Here is a 19,906-nt window from a genome sequence, read left to right as displayed (position 1 = left end):
CTTTAGAAAAAATAGTGTATAATTTGACATTTAATATCATTTTTTTTGTAAAAATATGGAGCCCATATTTTAAAAACTCGGTATGAAGATTTAATCTCTCAGTCTGCTCTGGTGGGCATGAAGGTTTCCACAGCTTAAAAAGTTGATTATTGTTGTCTTTAAGTAATGATCTTTCTTCTTTCTTTTAGGAGGAAGGGGGAGGAGGGAGGGTGTTAGTGGGGTGGATGAGGGAGGTTAAGGGGGGGGGGGGTTAGTTAATTATATAATATCTGTATGAATATGTTGTAATTAATGTTGTACGATTTAAAATTTATATTAAAAAAATATCCACTCCTAATTGTTTGATTACACTTCATATCAAGCCTCCAAACAGCCCCCTTGATGCCCCATTTCTGGAACCAGAACATTGCAGGTTTCATTCTAGGTTTTGCATTTGGCTCACTGTTACTTACTGTCCAAAACAAATCAGCTAGGATTCCTTTTTCTGACTGCAATTCAGGAAATTCTTCACCATATGTATGGTGAAGTCTTCATTTGTATTAAAAGAATATCAGTTTCATCTTAATCTTCATCCACCATCATCAACTTCCACCCTAACTTCTTACCCTTAAGATAGCCTGATTATGCGCTTTTTCGATTACTAGAGAGCCCATTGTACCAGTGAAGAAATTCTGAGAATGAGTTGTCATCTTCAGAAGGGTGGAAGTGTAATAGAGTGAACTGTTTAACCAGTTGAAAGAAAACATTTTGTAATTTAATGGTTATTATATGTTTGCATCTATACAGACAGAACTCTGTGGAATTCTTTCCTGTGTTCTTGGTTGTATTTTGGATTTCTGGGTTGTTTTCCAATCAAGGTAAGTGGTAACTACTGTATTTAGAAGTAATGAGAATTTCTTGATCACTTGGACTTGTATATGACTGGTTTGGTCGTGAAACATTAAACCATTAATTTCTTGAGCACGAGGTTGAGCATTTGATCCTATTTAGTGGAAGGGTAGTTCCTCATCTAAATGTTAAAAGAAGAAAAATATGTAGACTGGAGAGGCAGGGGAAAATCAAGGAGTGAGGAAGATCTGATAGCTGTGCTATATAATATTTAAGCAAGAGGTCTGATAGCAACAAGCCCAAAATTGGGACATTATAGGAAGCTAAGGAGAGTTTGCAGGAGTCCTGAGAGAGGTTTGAATCATCATAAGCTACAGATGAGCTACCCGAAATCTGGAGGAAGATTAGTATTGTGCCTTTTGTTTTAAGAAGATCAGCAAGGATGAGTTATCATGGAAACCTAACATCAGTAGTGGGAAAATTACTGGATGGGATTCTGAGGGACAAGATCTACCAGCATTTAGAAAGACAAAGACTGTTTGGGAATAGTCAGCATTGTTTTGTGCTCGGGGATGTTTCAAGCACTGGAGGGTTTGAATTAAAAGGAGGGGATGAATAAAATAGGATTTTTTTCCTTGTGACCTTATGAGAGGTGAAAAACATAATTTTCACAGGAAGGGGAATCTAAATCTTAAGGGCCTAGGTTTAAATTGAAAGGGAATAATTTTAAAAGGAACCTGAGGGCAAATCTTTTCCATACAGTTGGTGGGTATATGGAATGAGCTGCCAGAGAAAGCTATAGATGTGGTTTCAATTATGACATTTAAAAGACTTTTAGACTGGTACATTGAAAGGAAAAGTTTAAGAGGTATATTGCCAAATGCAGGTAAATGGATTAGCTCAGGACAACATGGTTAGTCTGGATGAGTTGGGCTGAAGCTCCTGTTTCTGTTGTTATAATACTGATTTTGTAATCTTGTATTTCCTTACGACATTGAAAGCCATTTGGTCCTCTGAATCCAGGGCAGTTCACAGAAGAAGCCCATCAATCCCATTCTCCACCTATTTCATTGGAACCCATTTATCCCACATAAACGTAAAACTGTCCTGTTCTCCTGCCACCCACCTGCAGCAAGAATAATTTACCGTCATCAATTAACCTAACAATCAGCAGGGATATGGGAGGAAACTGGAAGAGCCAGGGAAAATCTGCATGGTCACCGAGAGAAGGTTCAAACATCACAGACAGCAGCTAGAGTTGATCCCAGGTTCCTAGAGTTGTGGGACAACAGCTCCACTCTGATGTATAATAGTTGAGGGTAAAATAACTCTCAACTGTTAATCCACATTTTTGTCACATATTTAAAAGTAAGGGGACAAATGCATGGCAATGCAATCATGGTTAACAAAGTGACTTCAAAACAGAAAATGCTGATCAAGCAGAACCATCTGTAAGATGCCAGAACAGAATTAGGCCATTCTGCCCATCGATTCTGCTTCACCACTCAAATGATAACCGATTTATTTTTCCTCTCCACTCCATTCTCCTGCCACCTTCTTGTACCCCTGAAAATCCATCGACCTCTGCATTAAATATACCCAATGACTTGGCCTCTACACCTATCCGTGGAAACAATTTCCATAGATTCACCACCTTCTGGCTGAAGAAATACCTCCTTATCTCTGCTATGAAGGGACTTTCTTTTATTCTCAGGCTGTACTCTCTGATCCTGGAAATCTAGGCTCTCCCACTATTGGAAACATCCTTTCCACATCCATTCTCTCCAGGGGTTTCCATACTTTGAAAATTCTCAAAATAAAATATTTTTTTTAATCAAAATCCCAAAAAGTTAAATATAATAATATTAACAAAATAATTCAAATATTGTTCCACATGTCAATATTAAAGTAAGGAAAAAGAGTCAACATGTGATTCAATTGTTGTAAAGAGAGAAAAATTGCAACAATATTACAAAAATACAAATTCAATGTCCATATTGAACCAAAGGGAGAAAAAGATGATAGATAATAGAGAGAAAGAAGAAGAAAATAAGAGGGACGCTCCCAACCCACAAGAAGAAAAAGTAAGAAAAGAGAGAGAATAAGAAAAGATTGGCTTCACCTCGGATAAACCCCACTCCCATCAAGGGACAAATAACCTGACTTATCTAGGGTCTTTGGTGCTGCGAGCACCAGGGGGGAAGGGACAAGAGGGCATTCTTTAAAGATTTACCCTGATGTTTGAATTCCATATTCTTGAAAATCCATCATGCCTGTTTTTGAGGTTATAAGTGATCTTCTCCAGGGGAATACAATTATGCATTTCTAGCTTCTAGAGGGCTAATCCTAGTTGGGAATCAGATTTCCAAGTAACTGCTCTACATTTCCTAGCCACTGCTAAAGTGAGTTTAACAAATCTTAACTGATATTTCGACAGCCTCATTTTAGGGCTTGCGTCTTCTAAGTTCCCCAATAAAACTAATTCAGGTGCCTGAATTCCAGTAATTTGTTTTCCAGGAGATTACCCAAATCTTCCCAGAAAGGCCTCACTTTAGGGCATGACCAGGTTGAATGCAAGAAAGTATCTATTTCTTGACCACATCAAAAACATTGGTCTGATATTTCCGATTTGAATTTGTGTAACTTTTGTGGAGTAAGGTATAGCTGATGCAGGAAGTTGTATCATATTCATCATGCTGTCCTGATATAAGTTGGACAAGCAAAATGGATCAATTTCTACACCCAGATCTGATTTCCCAGATCTGAAGTAAGGAATACATTTTAGAATTTTTTTTTGTGCTCTTCTTTTGAACCGGAGTCTCTATTTCACTACACTGCAGCAAGGTTAGTGCTGGACCTAATTTGTCCCTTAAATAAGATCTTAAATGAAGATAGCAGAAAAAATGTATATTTAAAACTCCATATTTATTTCTAATTTGCTCGTATTGTCATAAATTGTCCTTGCTCATAACAATCCTCAGTACATTTGACCCTTCTTGAGACCAAGCGTCCAGGATTTTGTTATCAATCATTAATGGAGTTAACATATTTTGATCCAGGAGAGTTTTAGGTGAAAGACCCCCATCTTGTCCCTAATTTGACCATTAATTTTATTCCATATTGTAATTATAAGCTTTAATAGGGGGCTTCTTTAGGGCCAGATAATAATTTAAAATTCCATTTTTATATATGGTTTTCTGCTATCCTCTTGCCAACCTTGTGCAACTCCAATTTTATCCATGAAGGGGCTTTCAATACTTAGTAGGTTTCAATGAGATCCCCTCTTATCATTCCAAACTCCACCAAGTACAGGCCCACAGCCTTCGAGAGGTCCTCGTACTTTAATCCTCTCTTCCCATGATCAACCTCTTGAATCTCCTCCTGACCCTCTCCAACACTAGTACATGCTTAGATATGGGACCCAAATGCATCCCAAATGTGGTCTAACCAATGCCTTATAAAACCTCAGTATAAACTTGCTTTTGCATTCTAGTCATTTCAAAATGAGTGCTAACATTGTGTTTGCCTCCCTTACTACTGATTCAACATACAAGTTGAGCTTCAGGAAATTCTTCACTAGGACTCCCATGATCCTTTGGGTCTCTAGTTTCTGAATTCTCTCTCCATTTAGAAATAATCTATTCCTTTATTCCTTCCACCAAAGTGCATGACCATACATGTTTCATGCTGTATTCCAAATTTATTGGAATTGAAATATTAGCAGTTTCTCTTTCCACAGATGCTGCCTGACCTGCTGACTTTTCCCACCTTATTCTATTATTATTTCAGATTTATAGCATCTGCAGTTTTTTTGACTTTCATAAAATGACTTGGTATATAAATGCACTGACCATTGTCATAATGAGCTGCAGAGTGATGAAAAATCCTCACTTCAACTTTCAGCCCTTTCTAACATTGCTCATTTCCATCCACACAGTGAGTCACTCCCCATGGAGAGAGATATTGACCATGATTTTCACTCCTGATTTTTTTTTTTGATCACTGTTTGCAGACTAAAATTAATAATAACAATGGCATTTTTGTTCTTTATTGAGTGAGGTCAGCCTTCATTGTCCATCTAGGAAATCCACTCCATTTAGGGATGGAAGAATAAGGGTTAAAAATCAACTACATTGCAATAAGATTGGGTCACTATAGGTAAAATCAGATAAGAGCATCCTTCCTTGCAAATCAATAATGAACCAGAAAGAGTTTTATGACTGTAATGAGAAACACAAAACTGACACAAAATTTTAATTCCAGACTTAGTTAATTATTTAATGCCCCACCTACACGAACTGGATTCTGTAGTTTAATGGTCTAATCTGCTGCTGCTAGTCCATTGACTTAACCACTAAAGTGCTACACCAAGCCTTTTGTGCAGAAGGCTCAAAATGTGCAATAGAATGGGATCCATACACAAAACCTTGTGCAAGAAGCTTTCAGTTGACATCCGGAACTCTAAGGACAGTTTTTAAGATCATTGAAGATCAAGAAGGTGAGAATCAATGATCAGCTTGAAATGGACTTTGCAGGTCAATCAGGATCAAGAAAATTATCATTGAGGGTAGATTTCACAAGAAATCAAATAAGGCAAATAGAATGGGGGTTGGGATGCCCTGATAGTGAAAAAGACGATATGTGTCTCAAAGACACAGCCCATCCTATTGTGGACCTGGCGGGATTTCCTGAGACAAGCTTCTTGAATATTTTGCATTTTAATAATATTCTGTGAAGGTTGCTTTACATGATAGAATTTCCCCTATCTCTGAGGCATCCAAGGCTATATCATATGATCACAGAATTGGCTCTCGCTTATGATGACTCTTGTTATCAAGTAGTCTGTCAAAATTTCTTGCCTTGGCTCATTCATGAAGGATAGTCAGTGTTGCCTGTGCTGGAGTGTGGTGAGATCAATCTTTTGAGGATTTGCTGCAGAAACATTTATATATACAACAAATGTACAGAATTGTCTTTTAGCTGTAGGGAGAATCTTGTCTCCATGTAAAAGCTTACAGATAGCTCACACCAACAATGTCCCTTAAAAGAATTGAAGAATTGACTAATTACTGAGCCTTGACAGACATTAATTAACAACAATGGATACCATCTTTAATATAGAATACCAAGCAGTGGAATTCTACAGTGCAATTTATTTAGCTCCTCATTCTGTGAGGCATAGCAGCTTCTTTTTGTCATTTCTCCATAAAATGACATCAGCACTTAGAATATAATCAGTGAGATAAAGAAAAAGCTACAAAATAAGTGTTAATCTCAGACAGAATTACTTGTCAATTTTTTTTCCCCAAAAGTTTCAATGCCAACAGAGCTTAATGGAGATTAATCTTTAAAAATTGTTGGTCACCGTGCATTTCAAATGAAATAAATTAGGATGGACTGAAATTAAAATCTTAAAGTATGATCTATTAATGGGGTGTGACAGCACAGTGGATACTTGATTCAGATTGAGAGTTCAAATCTCACCACGGCCAATGGGAAACTGAATTTGTTGCAATTAAGTAACATGTTAGCATCAGTAATGTGGTTCATGTAAAATTCAGCCAAATTCTGGTTTAAATCCTTATCTAGGTTATTAATGATTTTCAGATGGTTGGGGGGGTCCTTTCTCTCTCTCTTTGACCCTACACCTGCCAAAGTGGTTGCCTCTAAACAGATCTCTGAATGGCAAATCACTAGATTCCGGGGCAATTGTGGGTGGACAATGAACATTGGCATTGACAGCAACATTCACATCCCATAAATTTTCAAATGTCTGGGCACAGAAGAGATGACTGGAGGATGCTAAATATTATTCAAGAAAGGCTGCAGAGAAATGCCAGATAATTACAGGCTGAGTCCAATGTCAATGGAAAAAAGTTGATGGACAGGATTAAACTACACTAGTCAAAGCAAGGATTCAGCAAGGGTGACTGCAGCGTTTCTTTTTGCAGAGACAGGGGAGATCCTGTCTGAACAATTTGATTGAATTTTTGGTAAGCTGATACAGTTGATGTAGCCTATATACTCTTCAGTAATGCCTTTGGAAGGGTCACACATAGGCAATTAGTCCATAGGGAATGGTTCATAGAAGCCAGACAATTTATCAAATTAGATCTGAAAGTGGGTGTTGATTCTGATTAGTGATGTATTGGAGATGACCAAGCATTTTTTTTCTCTTGTATTAATCATCTGGGTCAAAGTGTATTTGAAGATGAAATTTAAAAACTTGCAAACTCAAAATTGGTGTTGATTGTGAGGAGGATAATCTTCAGTAGCAGAATATGGCAACAAATGGGTAAAGTGGGAAGAGAAAAGGCAGATGGAATTTAATCCCCAAAAGTGTGCGATAATGCATTTTAGAAGGAAAAATAAGGCTTGGATGAGCACAATGATTAATGGAATCCTAGGAACTACTAAGGATTAGTGGAGCCTCAGAACTTGTATTTGAGCCAAACTGCACCATGTGGGCAGACAGTCTCATTGTGGGAGATGTTCACCAGTCATAGCCCTTCATTGGTGCATGGATTATCACACCATGAATCGGCAAATGAACCTGGAACCTTTCTGGATCATACAAAACAGGCCAACTCTCTGTGAAGCAATTCAGAATTGGAATTTATTGTCATGGACATTACAAAATTTGTGGTTCTGTAGCAGAATCACAGTGCAAACATTTAAATAAACCACATTACAAAATAAAAATGGTGCAAGAAAAAGAAAAATACAAAGTAAGGTAGTGTCTGTGATTCATTGATCATTCCAAAATCTGATGGCAGAGGGGAAGAAGTTGTCCTTGTGCCGCCAAGTGCTTGTCTCCAGGCCGCTGTACCTTTTTTCCAATGGTAGCAGAGCATGGCCTGGGTAGTGAGGGTCCTTGAGGATAGAGGCTGCTTTCTTAAGACCCCGCCTAATGTAAATGTCCTCAGTGGAATGAAATCTGGTGTCTGTGATGTTTCAGGCTGAGTTAACAACCCTCTAGAGATTTTTTTTTCTTGTCCTGAACATGGGCAATTTTCAATCAAGCCTTCACAGAATTTTGAATTTGGTGTAGATCAATATGAAACAAAATCGTTATCTTTTTTTAAAAAAAAAACTTTTTCTGAAACTTTTATTTTGCCCAAAACAATTGAACCTTTATTAAACCTTTTGTATAAACATTGAAGTAAACTATGGAAGCACATCTAATATGGCAAGCTGATGTCCTCTCATTAATGATTGCTCTCTCTTGAGGTCTATCTTAAAAAGACTGCATCCTGCCCAAAATAATTTATTTTGATACAAAAATTTATCTTTGTGGTAAATGCTCAAAATCTGAGGTTTATTAATGACTATTCCATTCTTAGTAATGGTTTAATAGGAATAATAGAGCAGATTTAACAAGTCAGTTTTTCACTAAACAGCATTTGTACTAAAGTCAATAAATTGTCACATAATGGACTTTTGATTGAGGTATTGTGCAATATTTTACCTATTAATGTTTTGTGACAGTGCCACAGTTTGGCTGATGAACAGGAGAAAGTTTCTTTTGAGGCCAGATTGTGAAAGGGGGTTGATCAGCAGATCACATGGTGCAAAACTCAGGATGAAATAGACTTCTGGAGGGTAATTAAAAAAAAAACTAACACGAGATTGCTAGTTCCACATTGGAGCGTAAAAATAAATGCTAAACACATTTGTAAATCTAGTTTCCATTTAACTTGTCTTCACGTGGCATTCACCTGAAGGTAAATCTTTGCATCCAAACAAATTAATTTAATTCCTAGGAATTGAATGTAATTATTACATTTTAGTCTTTGAGAGATTTTTGTATGGCAAAAAAATTACATTTGTTATGGGGTAATATAAAATTGGTTTGAGGTTAGCTTGTAAAAGTAGATGCCATCACAAATAAGTGTAGAAGGGAAAATCCTGGCACCTGAGTTGAACCATGTGTAATGGTATGGATTGTATATCCTAATTGGCTCAGGATGTCCTGCCTCCTGATGACGGTCTTACCTGGACTCCTCCCCTGGGACCCAGGCCATAAAGGTAGGGCCATCTTTCCCTTCCCTGCACTTCCCTAGTTTGGATCTGGGCCAGCTCAAGTCTTCTGTGCAATAAAGCCTATCGTTCCCCTCAAGTCTTTGTCATTGCAATTATTGGGGCAACTGATAGTGCCCAACACAATGTAATGCTATTCTTTTCCTCTGTCTCTCATCTCACACACTTTAAGGAAACTGAGATGGAGATAAGTGGGTAGATTTGGCTATACAGCTTATCCTGTGCCTGTGGTTCCAGCTTTCCTCTCCTTAATCATCCCCCCCCCCCCACTTCAGTTTAAAGTCTTCAATTTATTCTGTTTGGTGGGAGTCCAGGCAGAATGAACAGAGGGATTTAATATTTTGTTTCAGAGATGGGATATTGTCTAGACCTGCAGAGATTAAGGTGAGTCTGGTCGATCATGAATAATTTGTGTTGAGAAAGTATTTTTACTAATTTGTTACAAAGACAGTCTGTTGGATCATTTCACTTTAGCCAGGTGGTATATTTAGAACTGTAGGTACTCTATTACTTTCATGGATTTATGCTCAAATCTTCCTTGACATGCATATTTCAATAAATTTTTTACATTAGTTGGGCTGTTGTAATATAAGTCACCTGCCCCTCATCTGCATCGCCATTCAGTATGTGACCCTATGATTAGAACAGGCCCATTGGCCCAGTGTTGTGCTGACCTTTATATACTTATACAGTGGAACCCCGATTTTTAACGTGACCTCATTTAAAACAAACCGAGAAATAACACGATCAGGCACCGGACCCCTTATTTTTCTTCTTTCTGGAATTGAAACTGTTTTCAGATCAAAATTGGATGCACTGTTGTAAAACAAAAATCTTTCAGTGAAAGATGAGCTTCACACACTTGACACAATCAAGAATAAAAGTCAAACCTAAATTACACGCGACCTTGGCATACCTGAATCAACACTTCGTGGCTAGAAATCTCATGAAGATAAGTTACGGATGCCACTTTGGAAAGTTGAGGAAGAGGCAGGACAAAAGGCCAAATGCATGAAGACAGCCAAAGATGTTAGCCTCAATGACTCTGTACGAGTGGTTCGTTCAAGTGCACACAGAAGGCCTTCCAACCTCTAGGTCTATTCTCAAAGCTCAAGCCGAGAATTTTGACCAGCTGATCAATGGAGAAATCTCACAGTTCAAAGCTAGCAATGGATGGCTAGTCCAGTTTAAATGCCGTCATGGGATTTCTCAAGTGTTAGTGTCAGGAGAAATTTGCTCAGCCGACAGTGCTACTGCCAGCGAATACCCGGCAGAACGAAAAACTCTCTTAGAAGGTGACTACGACGAAGAATAAGTGTACAACTGTGACAAAACTGGTCTCTGCTACAAGATGATCCCAGACCACACATTGTCTAGCAAAGATGATGTCCATCAACATGAGGGGTTCAAACAACGCAAAGATCATGTGACCTTGTTGTTTTGTGTTAACAAGACTGGAACGCAAGTTAAAACTGCTCATGATTAGCAAATTTCTCTTGCCCCGCTGTTTCCACCACGTCAACATGAAGTCATTACCATTCGAGTACACACATATCAGAAATACTTGTGTCATCTTTGAGGATTGGTTTTGCATAACATTTTCCCCTGTGTGTGTGTTCATTTATGCAAGCAAAAGCTAGAACTCAAAGCTCTTCTTTTGCTTGACAACTGTCCTCCCCCCCCCCCCCCCATACCCGCCAGCTGCCAACTTATTAAGCCACGATGGAAAGATCCGAGTTAGTCACCTCCCAAAGAAGACTGCATCTAAGATCCAGCCCCGAGATCAGGGGATCATCTGTCTTCAAGCAGAATTACAGGCATGAATTTATCCATAGAATTGAAGATGAATCAACCATGCTGGAAGACCATCTGAAAAGCATGAACATTAAAGTTTGCCACTTAGGTGGGGAGGGCTGAGCAGCAGTCAGATCCTCGTGTGTGGGAAAAAATGCCGGGAGAAGGGTCTGGCTCCAGCCTTTTCATCACGAAAATCCACCAAGGAAGATGAAGATGATGAAGAGCAAGAATTCTATGGTTCACAGATGAAGAGGAGGGTGAGGAGCAGAGGTTGTTTGAAATTAGCAGAGGATTTTCACCAGTGGTGCTCTGCTGATGGATACCCAACATGTGAGCATCTGATGGACTCAGAGATCATCCGTAACGTTACTGTAGCATCGGTTCCCAAACCACAGGAACATGACAATGAGGAGCCTCCATCGCCAACCCCGAAAGTGTCTGAAGCCATTGCGTTCCTGGAGGCTAGCCTACGCTGGCTGGAGACCCAGGATGGGGACCACATAAAAATCCTCCAGCTGGGGGATTTTGGATTTCACTCACTGCCAACAACATGCTGTGTTCAGGCAAAGAACACTCGATCGCTTTTTCAAGAAATAAAATGATGATTGCAATAAATAAAAAAGATGATTGCAAATGCATGTGTGGTTTATTTTATTTTTTGAAAACGCCGTTTTTCATGACCCTGTTTTAGCACGACCCTGCTTTTAATACAATCTTTTTTTTGTTTCTTTCCACCCTCCCTCTTCCCCCCCCCCCCTCACCCCCCGTCTACCTTTCGATCTGAACTATCGTGTTAATAATTGGGTTCTGATGTATATATTTAAAAAATTGAAATCCTTCCTACCTCATAACCCTCTATTTTTATTTCTTCCAAGTGTCCCAATTCCCTTATTGTTCCAGCCTCCATCACCATCCCTGGCAATCCTGGCACCTAGAACTCTATGTATATTTTTTTAAAAATTAGCCTGATGTCTCCCCTAAATTTTCCACCCTTCACTTTGTACAGTGAACTCTTCTGTTTGCTACCCCTGCCCTGGAAAAAGGTGTTGGCTGCCTACTTTATCTATGCCTCTCACAATCTTGTAGACCTCCAAGTCTCCTCTCATTCTTGCCTCATAAGACCAACTTCCAATCCTTGCAAATTCTTGGTAAATCTCTTCAGCACCTTCTCCATAGCTTTCACAGCCTTTTTCAAATGAGGTGACCAAGACGGAACATGATACTCTAATTGTGGTCTCACCAGAGATTTATAGAGCTGCAACATTACAGCATGACTCCTGAACTGCAATCTGCAGAGACCATTTTGTGTTCATGCTCAACTGCATCACAGTTCCATTGGTCTCTGAGTAAGATTTCTCTTCACTAAAAGCCTGTTATGTGTCAGAAGATATTAAAATGAGTTGCTACTCTGACAGAGTATATAGATATGTTTTTGGGAGATAAATTGGGAAAGGTTTGTTAGAGTAGGTTACATACAAACTCTTTAAAACAGATCTTATGTGAAATACTGGAGTTCTACTAATGTTAGACATATCAGCTCCACAGCTTTTGCAAAACCTTTGGAGAGTGCTCAAGAGACTTCACTAATGGATTGTTGTTTACAAAAGGCAACAGGTGAAAGATCTTGTTGGAGCCACAGATTGTCTGGAGATGTTCTAAGAGGGTCATGTGGGTTTGCAAGCAGAGAGAGTCAAACAGGCTTTTTCTCAGAGAGAGGGAGACACACACACATCTTCTACAGTGTTACAGCCATCAACAGCAGCTGGGACTGGATCAGGACAAGCTGACAAGCTTGTGGAAAGCCCCATTTTGGGAAGATGGCCTGGTCAAAGTCCTTGTGGTTCATGCAAGAGGAGAGGACTGGCTGTCTAATGTTTCACTTGGAATAAGAGAAACAAAAAGGAACTGTGGTGACCTGAAAAAAATAGGTTATCTTCTGGAGAACCCTGAAGGGGCAAGTTTCATCAGCAAGACACTGAAGTTGCAGATGGAAGTACATTAGTTGTGAATGTCCTGGAACAACACATTGCTCTCTGAAAACTGACAAGAACCTTCCTGAGCACTAACCATTTACCTTTCAAGCACCAAAACCTGGTGAACTTTATAAATGTAAAATTCTATGCACAGTATAAGAATTGCCACAACCAATGAACTTGGAGGAAAGAGAGGTGAGATTGGACTGTGAATCAAAGAACTCTTCTGAACTTTGACACACATTACATACATGTGAACTTAGAATTAGAAGGGGGTTAAGTTAGGTTATTTAAGTCAATAGTGATAAGAAAGTGTGATTCTGCTTTCATGTTTAAAGATAATTAAAAGCAGTGCGAGACCGGGAGTGCGAGTTGGACAGCCGAGAGACCGGCAGTGCGAGTCGGGCAGCCGAGAGACCGGCAGCGCAAGTCGGGCAGGCGAGAGGGAGATGGGCAGCGTGAGTCGGGTGGGCGAGGGGGGCTGGAGGGAAACAGCAAGGTGACTGGAAGGAGGTGGGGGTGGATACAGCAGCACAATTCAGGTGGCCTTAAATTTGGCTTTCTGAAATTCGGAACACACTGTCCCCCAAGGGTTCCGGATAAAGGATCGTGTACCTGTAATTCTATTTTCTTGTTTAAAGATGATGAATGTACTTTGTTGAAGTAACCATTTGTTTTGGTGAATATCTATTGCTGCTGGGTTTTGGGGTCCTCTTGGCTCGTAACACTACATCCAAATACAGTACTTATGTAGAAATTCATAATTATTTCAATTTTCCATTTTATATATTTGCCAAACATCCTCCGAGTATTTCAATGAATTGATTTATCTTCACAATTATGAAATCTATCCCAAAAATGTAAAACAGAAGTTTGGTTCTTGGATTCCAGCAACTTTATTGATCAAATGCATCAGGTTATGTTTGACGGTAAAATAAAATGATGTTTTGTCTTCATTCAGAAATTGCCTCCATCATTGGTCTTGCCTACCTGTTTAGCCGATGCCTGTACTTTAATGGATATGCCGAATCATCGAAGAGAAGGTATGAGCACAAGTTTATGCTAAGTTTCCCACTCATCTCTTAATGATCTGACCATGTTATATACCAACTTATCAATTGAGGATGGGTATTATTTTTATTCACCTATGAGGTAAGGGTATCACTGCAAAAGTCAGTGCTGTTTCTCATCTCATGGAGTTCTTGGAAAATGGCATGAGCCATGCTTTTGAACTGCAGCAGTTTATGTGGAGAAAATGCTCCTACAGAACTCTTTGGATTTAAATGCAATTATATTTCCAAGTCAAGATGGGGTGTGACCTGGGGCATTTGGAGATAATGGTGTTTCCCTATTACGCATGTTTTCCTGGCTAGAAATGACCATGGATAGCCGCTTTTGGGAAAACTTTGGGAAATGATTGCAATATACCATGTGAGCCAGTGCTGGAGGGAGTGAATGCTCAAGGTGGTTGGTGAGGTGCCAACCAAGCAGAGTGCTTTGTCCTTTATGGGTTTGAATTTCTTGATTAAACTTCCTCAGACAGGCAGGGAATATCCCATCACTCTCCTGACTTGTGACAGCTATAATAATGTCAGAAATTAAGGAACAAATTGGCCTGGGCTAGGCAGTTCAAAGTGTTATGAAATCAATAACCATGTTTTTTTAAATTGGTTGAAAGCATGCTGGGATAGTTCAGGGTCAAACTTGGAGGTTGGTTGGGGCCTTAGCCTTTCATCAGATATCTGGCACCTCCTTCAGTGTGAAACTTGTTCTATAATGCCCCAGAATGCCAGTCTAGTTTCAGACTGCAGGGCTCTGGAGGGTCTCAAAACCCACAACCTTCTGACTGAAGTGCAAATTTTTCTCAATTGCTAAGGCTGACATTTTCAATTAATGAACATGTCTCTGGGACATGAATAGGATATCCTATTCCTTTTTGTGACCAGAGGCATTCTGCTGATTTTTCCAACACGATATTCTAACCAAATGGCTATTTCATAAACATTGCTGCAGGTATCAGTAAGGTTTAGGGAAACTGAAATGTTGTTTTGTTCTGCTCTTTCCTTACTGGTAACACTGGAAAGATTTGGTTGGCTGTATTCAGCTAATGATTTGACCACAATCGATAAAACACCTGCACACTAACGCATGGTGAGCTAAGAATAGAAAAATATGGACTGTGAAAACATCAAGTATATTTAAAAATAAATTGTGATCAGAGAATTGTGTGACTTTTTCCCTCATACAGTTATTTCTGTTTTCAGGCTTCCTGGGTTCAGAATTGGGATAGCGATGTTACTGATACTAACGATTTTGAGTATTGGTGGGATTTTAAATTCCATGTCTGATAAATATTTTGATTTTAATCTAGCTAAAATGATCAGAAAATTGTTTCTGTAATTTGGTAATTGATCCAAAAAGACTGAATATTGTGTATTTTATTCTTTAAATATTACACAATGGACCACGCTTTTGTGAAAATCTGTAATTCATGTATGATTTCAAAATGCAAAATAAAACTTAAAGTAGCCTCAGGTATGTATTCATTTATTGTGTTTTTTCATATAAAACTCATTGCAACACAAGGCATGAAAGATACCTGGCTTTATTTGGCTGTTTCTATAATTTGTTGTGGTGGAACAAGTTGGAGTAAATTAGCATTAATTTCGCAACATAAAAATACTTGGTCCATAGGTTGTGTCTGACTGGCACTGTGGATACATTAAATACCCCCAAAACACTAACCTCAAGTAATTATCTCTTGACCTTGCTGCAATATTTTAGACAAAATATTTTGCATGCTCACATTGATCGAGGTGCCAGTTGGAATCTCTGGCATCTTTAACACTTTCTGAATGCTCTTCATAAATCAAATCTCACAAGTGGGATGAATCAGAAGAAGGATGGGGTAGCTGAGACATTGTTGGTTGCCTGGTGGTTTTGCTCTTGATCCAAGAGGGACTGCAACAAATTGAAACATTATCAATGTCAATTTTTGAACTGACCACCACTCAGTTTGCTAGGGGCAGAGCTTGCACTCTGGGGGAAGTGACATAGAAGAGAGTTGTGGCTGGCATTGAATGGTCATGATCACATTAAATAGAGGGGCATCCTTAAAAGGCCTGATGGCTATACCTGCTCATATTTCCCTGTGTTTCTCTTGTGTTCTCTGAGAGACAGAAGGCTTCAAGGGGGGAGTGATGTTCCTGTTGTTCCAGTGCTTACTCAACCCACTACAACTACGGAGCTCAATGTGACTCCTTGGAGACCATATTCTAGTGTCCATTGAGTGGACTCCTTTACTGTTCCAAATAGGAGTGCTACTCTCAATCAACTGATAGTAAATCTGGGTGAGAGGAAGGTTTAAAAAAAAACTAACTCTCCTTTTGAAGTTTTTACAGAAATCTCAAAGTGCTTTGAGACAAATTAGTAAAATAAATATAAATAAAGGGTAGTTCTGTTAGCATAATGGTTAATGCAACACTGTTACTGAGGTTCAAATCCGGCACTGTCTGTAAGGAGTTGGTACGTTCTCCCCTATGTCTGCATAGGTTCGGTTTCCTTTGGTCCTGCTTCAAAATGTGTCAATTTTGTGTAATTGGGCAGCACGATGGGGCTGTGCTGTATGTCTACATTTTAAAAAAAATAATTCTCTTTTGAACCATTGACGCAGCTGCACAGAACTTTTGCTCAGAGCAAAACCTTATAAATGACGATGGATGCATTTGGCTTATTTGGTTTTTCCCACTGGTGTTTAGTGGAGGAAAGACAATGCTTTATTTTTCTCATCAAATGGTGCCATGGAATTCTTTACATCCACTTGAACAGTCAAAACATGATTTATTTAACAACTCACCTCTAATAATGTAACATTTCTTTCTGTTGTACTGAAATGTCAGACAGTATTATGTGCTCGAATCTTCCATTACTTCTATAGATTCTGGAATGTAGCTGAAACACACATTTACCTCCATCTGAAATTTATATTTACTTTGCTCAAAAAGTTTAAATAGCTCAGATTCTGGGTTGTAGCAATGATGAATTAGAAAAGTAGGGAAGAAGCACAGGTGGTGGAAATCTGAAATAAAATTGTTGTTGATTGAATCTTTATCCAAGAGTGTAGCATTCCCATTTGAGACTGTAGTACCTGTGGAGAATAAAACTAAGTTAACACCTCAGGTTAATGATCTTCAGAGTTGTATAAATTTAGAAAGCAGATGTGGTTAAATTCATTGAAATGGAGAGAACAAAAAAAAAGACATCTATGGCAGGATGGAAACTAAGAAAAGATGGATGGCACATTGTAATGTGATCAATCATAGTCGGAGCCTTGTGTGGAGTACAAACACACTTTTATTGGCTTGCAACTAATGGCCAGTATTTAGAGGTCTTCAGGTAAATCTGTGGTAAGGTGGGAAAACAGGATTTATATTGGGAGCAACGGGGCAGAGGCAAGAGGGATCGGCTGTCTAATCTACACACAGACAGTGAATTCCAGTTCATTGGAGTTGGGGGTTACTTCCTTCAGAAAAGAACCTGCGGGTGAATACAGAGACCATGTTCAGCTAGGACTATTTACAATTATTTACAGGTTGAGTCTGTCAGGGCGCCTGGTTATTCAGGCTCTTCCAGGATTTCCTGTACCTCCTGCGGTTCTTGGGTAGGGGAACTCTGGGGTCCCAGATCTGATGGTAGCTCAATTGGAACCACATCTTCCAGAACGCTGCATGGGGTATTTGGAGGTTCCAGGCCTATGGTGGGCATTGGGACCTCAGTTCCTGAAGGTGCCAGATCTCTGATTGAGACCATGTCCTCCCTGCCATCCGGGTTTGCCATATAGTCATACGTCGGATTTGCATGCAGTGGGTGCACTTTCCCGACCAGTAGGTCGGTTTTGCTTCTCCTCACGTGCTTTTTCAGCAGAACCAGTCCAAGTATCGTTAGCCATGATGGAAGAGTGATCCCCGACGTGGATTTCCTCAGGAATGCAGACATTAGTTCGCGAAGAGTTGCATTGGTCATGGTGCAGAGAAGTGACCTTATGGAGTGGACCACGGTGGGCAGAAACTCTTGCCAGTGCAAGTCTGGAAGGCCCTTAGACCGGAGGGCCAGTTTTACAGCCTTCCAGACTGTTGTATTCTCCTTTTCAACTTGTCCATTCCCGCGGGGGTTGTAGCTAGTCGTCCTGCTTGAGGCGATGCCTCTTGCCAGCAGGTACTGGTGTAGCTCTTTGCTCATAAATGATGAGCCCCAGTCACTGTGAATATAGCTTGGATATCCAAACATGGTGAAAATGGGGTTCAGAGCTCTGATAACTGTAATGGTGGTGGTGTCTGGACAGGGAATAGCAAAGAGAAAAAGCGAGTACTCATCGATAACATTAAGAAAGTATATATTTCCGTTGGTGGAAGAAAGGGGCCCCTTGAAATCGACGCTGAGTCATTTGAAGGGGCGGAAAGATTTTATCAGGTGCACTTTGTTGGGGTGGTAGAAGTATGGTTTGCACTCAACGCAGACCTGGCATGACCTGGTCATCTCCCTGATGCCTTCAATAGAGAGGGGCAAGTTGTGTTTCTTGACGAAGTGGGCCATGTGGATAATGCCTGGGTGGCAGAGCTCATTGCAAAGTGACCGCAACTGGCTGGTGTGTGCAGCCTCGGGATAGGGCATCTGGAGGTTCATTGAGTGTATCTGGCCTATACACTATCTCATAGCTATAAGTGGAGAGTTCAATCCTCTACCTCACGATTTTGTATTTTACTCCTATTTGTATTATTGAACATGAATGCTACAAATGATCAGTGAACAGAATGAATTTCCTGCTGTGATGGCCTCCACAATGCTTGAGCCTCCTTCCCCACAGATGGGTTTTGGAGCTTATGGCCTTGCAAGGTGCAGGAAAATAAAGCTACTGACCTGCCCATCTGGTTAAAGGTCACAGCCAGAGGCATCGCTCTCTACCTGGAATGGTACGTTTTTGTCCACAGCATGCATGGTGGCTTTTGTGATGTAGCTCCTGATGTAGTTAAAAGCTGCCTGGGCTTTGGCCGACAATGGGAAGGAGATGGATTTTAAAAGGGGCGGACCTTGTTGGTGTAATGAGGTACCCACTGGGTGTAGTATGAGAAGAACCCCAGGCACCTCCTTAGTGCTTTCATGGACCTTGGGATAGGAAGGTCTGGAGGGGGCTCATACACTCAGGGTCTGGTCCAATGACGTCGTTCTCCACCACATAGCCCAGGACAGCTAGGTATTTGGTCCTGAATACACACTTACTGGCATTGTACGCGAGGTTCTTGGATTTGGGTGTGGAGAAACTTCTGGAGATTGGTGTCATGGTCCTCCAGGTTATGTCTGCAAATGGTAATGTTGTTGAGATAGGGGAAGGTAGCCCTTAGCCCGTACTTGTCTTCCACTTCCTCCATCTGATTCTGATAGATTGAAACCCCATTTGTAATGCTGAAAGGGACCCTCAGGAACTGATAAAATCATCCATTGGCCCCTAATGCAGTGTAGGGACAGTCCTCTGAAAGGATTGGCAACTGGTGATATGCAGCTTTCAGGTTGATGGTCAAATAGATCCGGTGCCGCAATTTCTTTCACCATGTCCGAGATTCTGGGGAGGGGGTATGTGTCCAGGAGTGTGAAGCGATTAATAGTTTGCTATAATCAATCACTAACCTGAGATTTTCTCCCCCTTGCACAACTACTATCTGGGGTCTCCACGGACTGGTGTTGGGTTCAATTATTTTTTTTCCTTAAGCAGCCGCTGTGTTTCGGCTCCAATAAATTCTCAGTCCCCTGCACTGTATCACTTGCTCTTTGTGGCTACTGGCTTACAGTTGGTGGGGGGGGGGTTCGATATTCAGTGTGGAGAGTCCGCATGTAGTGTCTGGATTTTAGGACCTTCCGTTCCACACAGTGATCGGGGGAAGTGGGCCTGAGTACTCCATGGTCAAACTTTTAAGGTGACACAGGAAGTCTAGGCCCAGCAACACAAAAGTACACAAACCTTTCAATACATACAGTCGGAACTTGCAAATCCCCCCCCTCCCCACTTTTTACAGTTGAGTGTACAGTACAATACCATGAATAGTCGCTGAATACAATTGCGATGCTAGATAGATACATTAGTCCATGGGGTAAACTTTTAATTTGTACCGCTGAGTGGTCATGGAGTTTATAAAGCTCTCTGTCAAGCCAGTGTCTATTAAATAGTCTGTCAGATATCCATTCACCCTCACCTCTTATCATCGAGTTACTCAGCT

The 19,906-nt window shown here is 40.2% G+C and overlaps 1 protein-coding gene across 2 annotated transcripts in view; it reads left to right on the top strand.

Moving 5' to 3' along the window:
• mgst2 (microsomal glutathione S-transferase 2) overlaps positions 1-15,172 on the top strand; it is a 48,526-nt gene extending 33,354 nt beyond the window's left edge. For both annotated transcript variants that reach the window (XM_069925343.1, XM_069925346.1), the window contains exons 3-5: positions 787-857; positions 13,600-13,681; positions 14,903-15,172. In XM_069925343.1, coding sequence (XP_069781444.1) covers positions 787-857; positions 13,600-13,681; positions 14,903-15,038 — 289 coding nt within the window. In that variant the 3' untranslated portion in view covers positions 15,039-15,172. The remainder of the gene's footprint in view (positions 1-786; positions 858-13,599; positions 13,682-14,902) is intronic.
• The last annotated feature ends 4,734 nt before the right edge of the window (positions 15,173-19,906 follow it).

Source organism: Narcine bancroftii, chromosome 3 (assembly GCF_036971445.1).
Source record: "Narcine bancroftii isolate sNarBan1 chromosome 3, sNarBan1.hap1, whole genome shotgun sequence".
Taxonomy (NCBI): domain Eukaryota; kingdom Metazoa; phylum Chordata; class Chondrichthyes; order Torpediniformes; family Narcinidae; genus Narcine; species Narcine bancroftii.
This window is presented reverse-complemented; position numbering and strand designations above follow the sequence as displayed.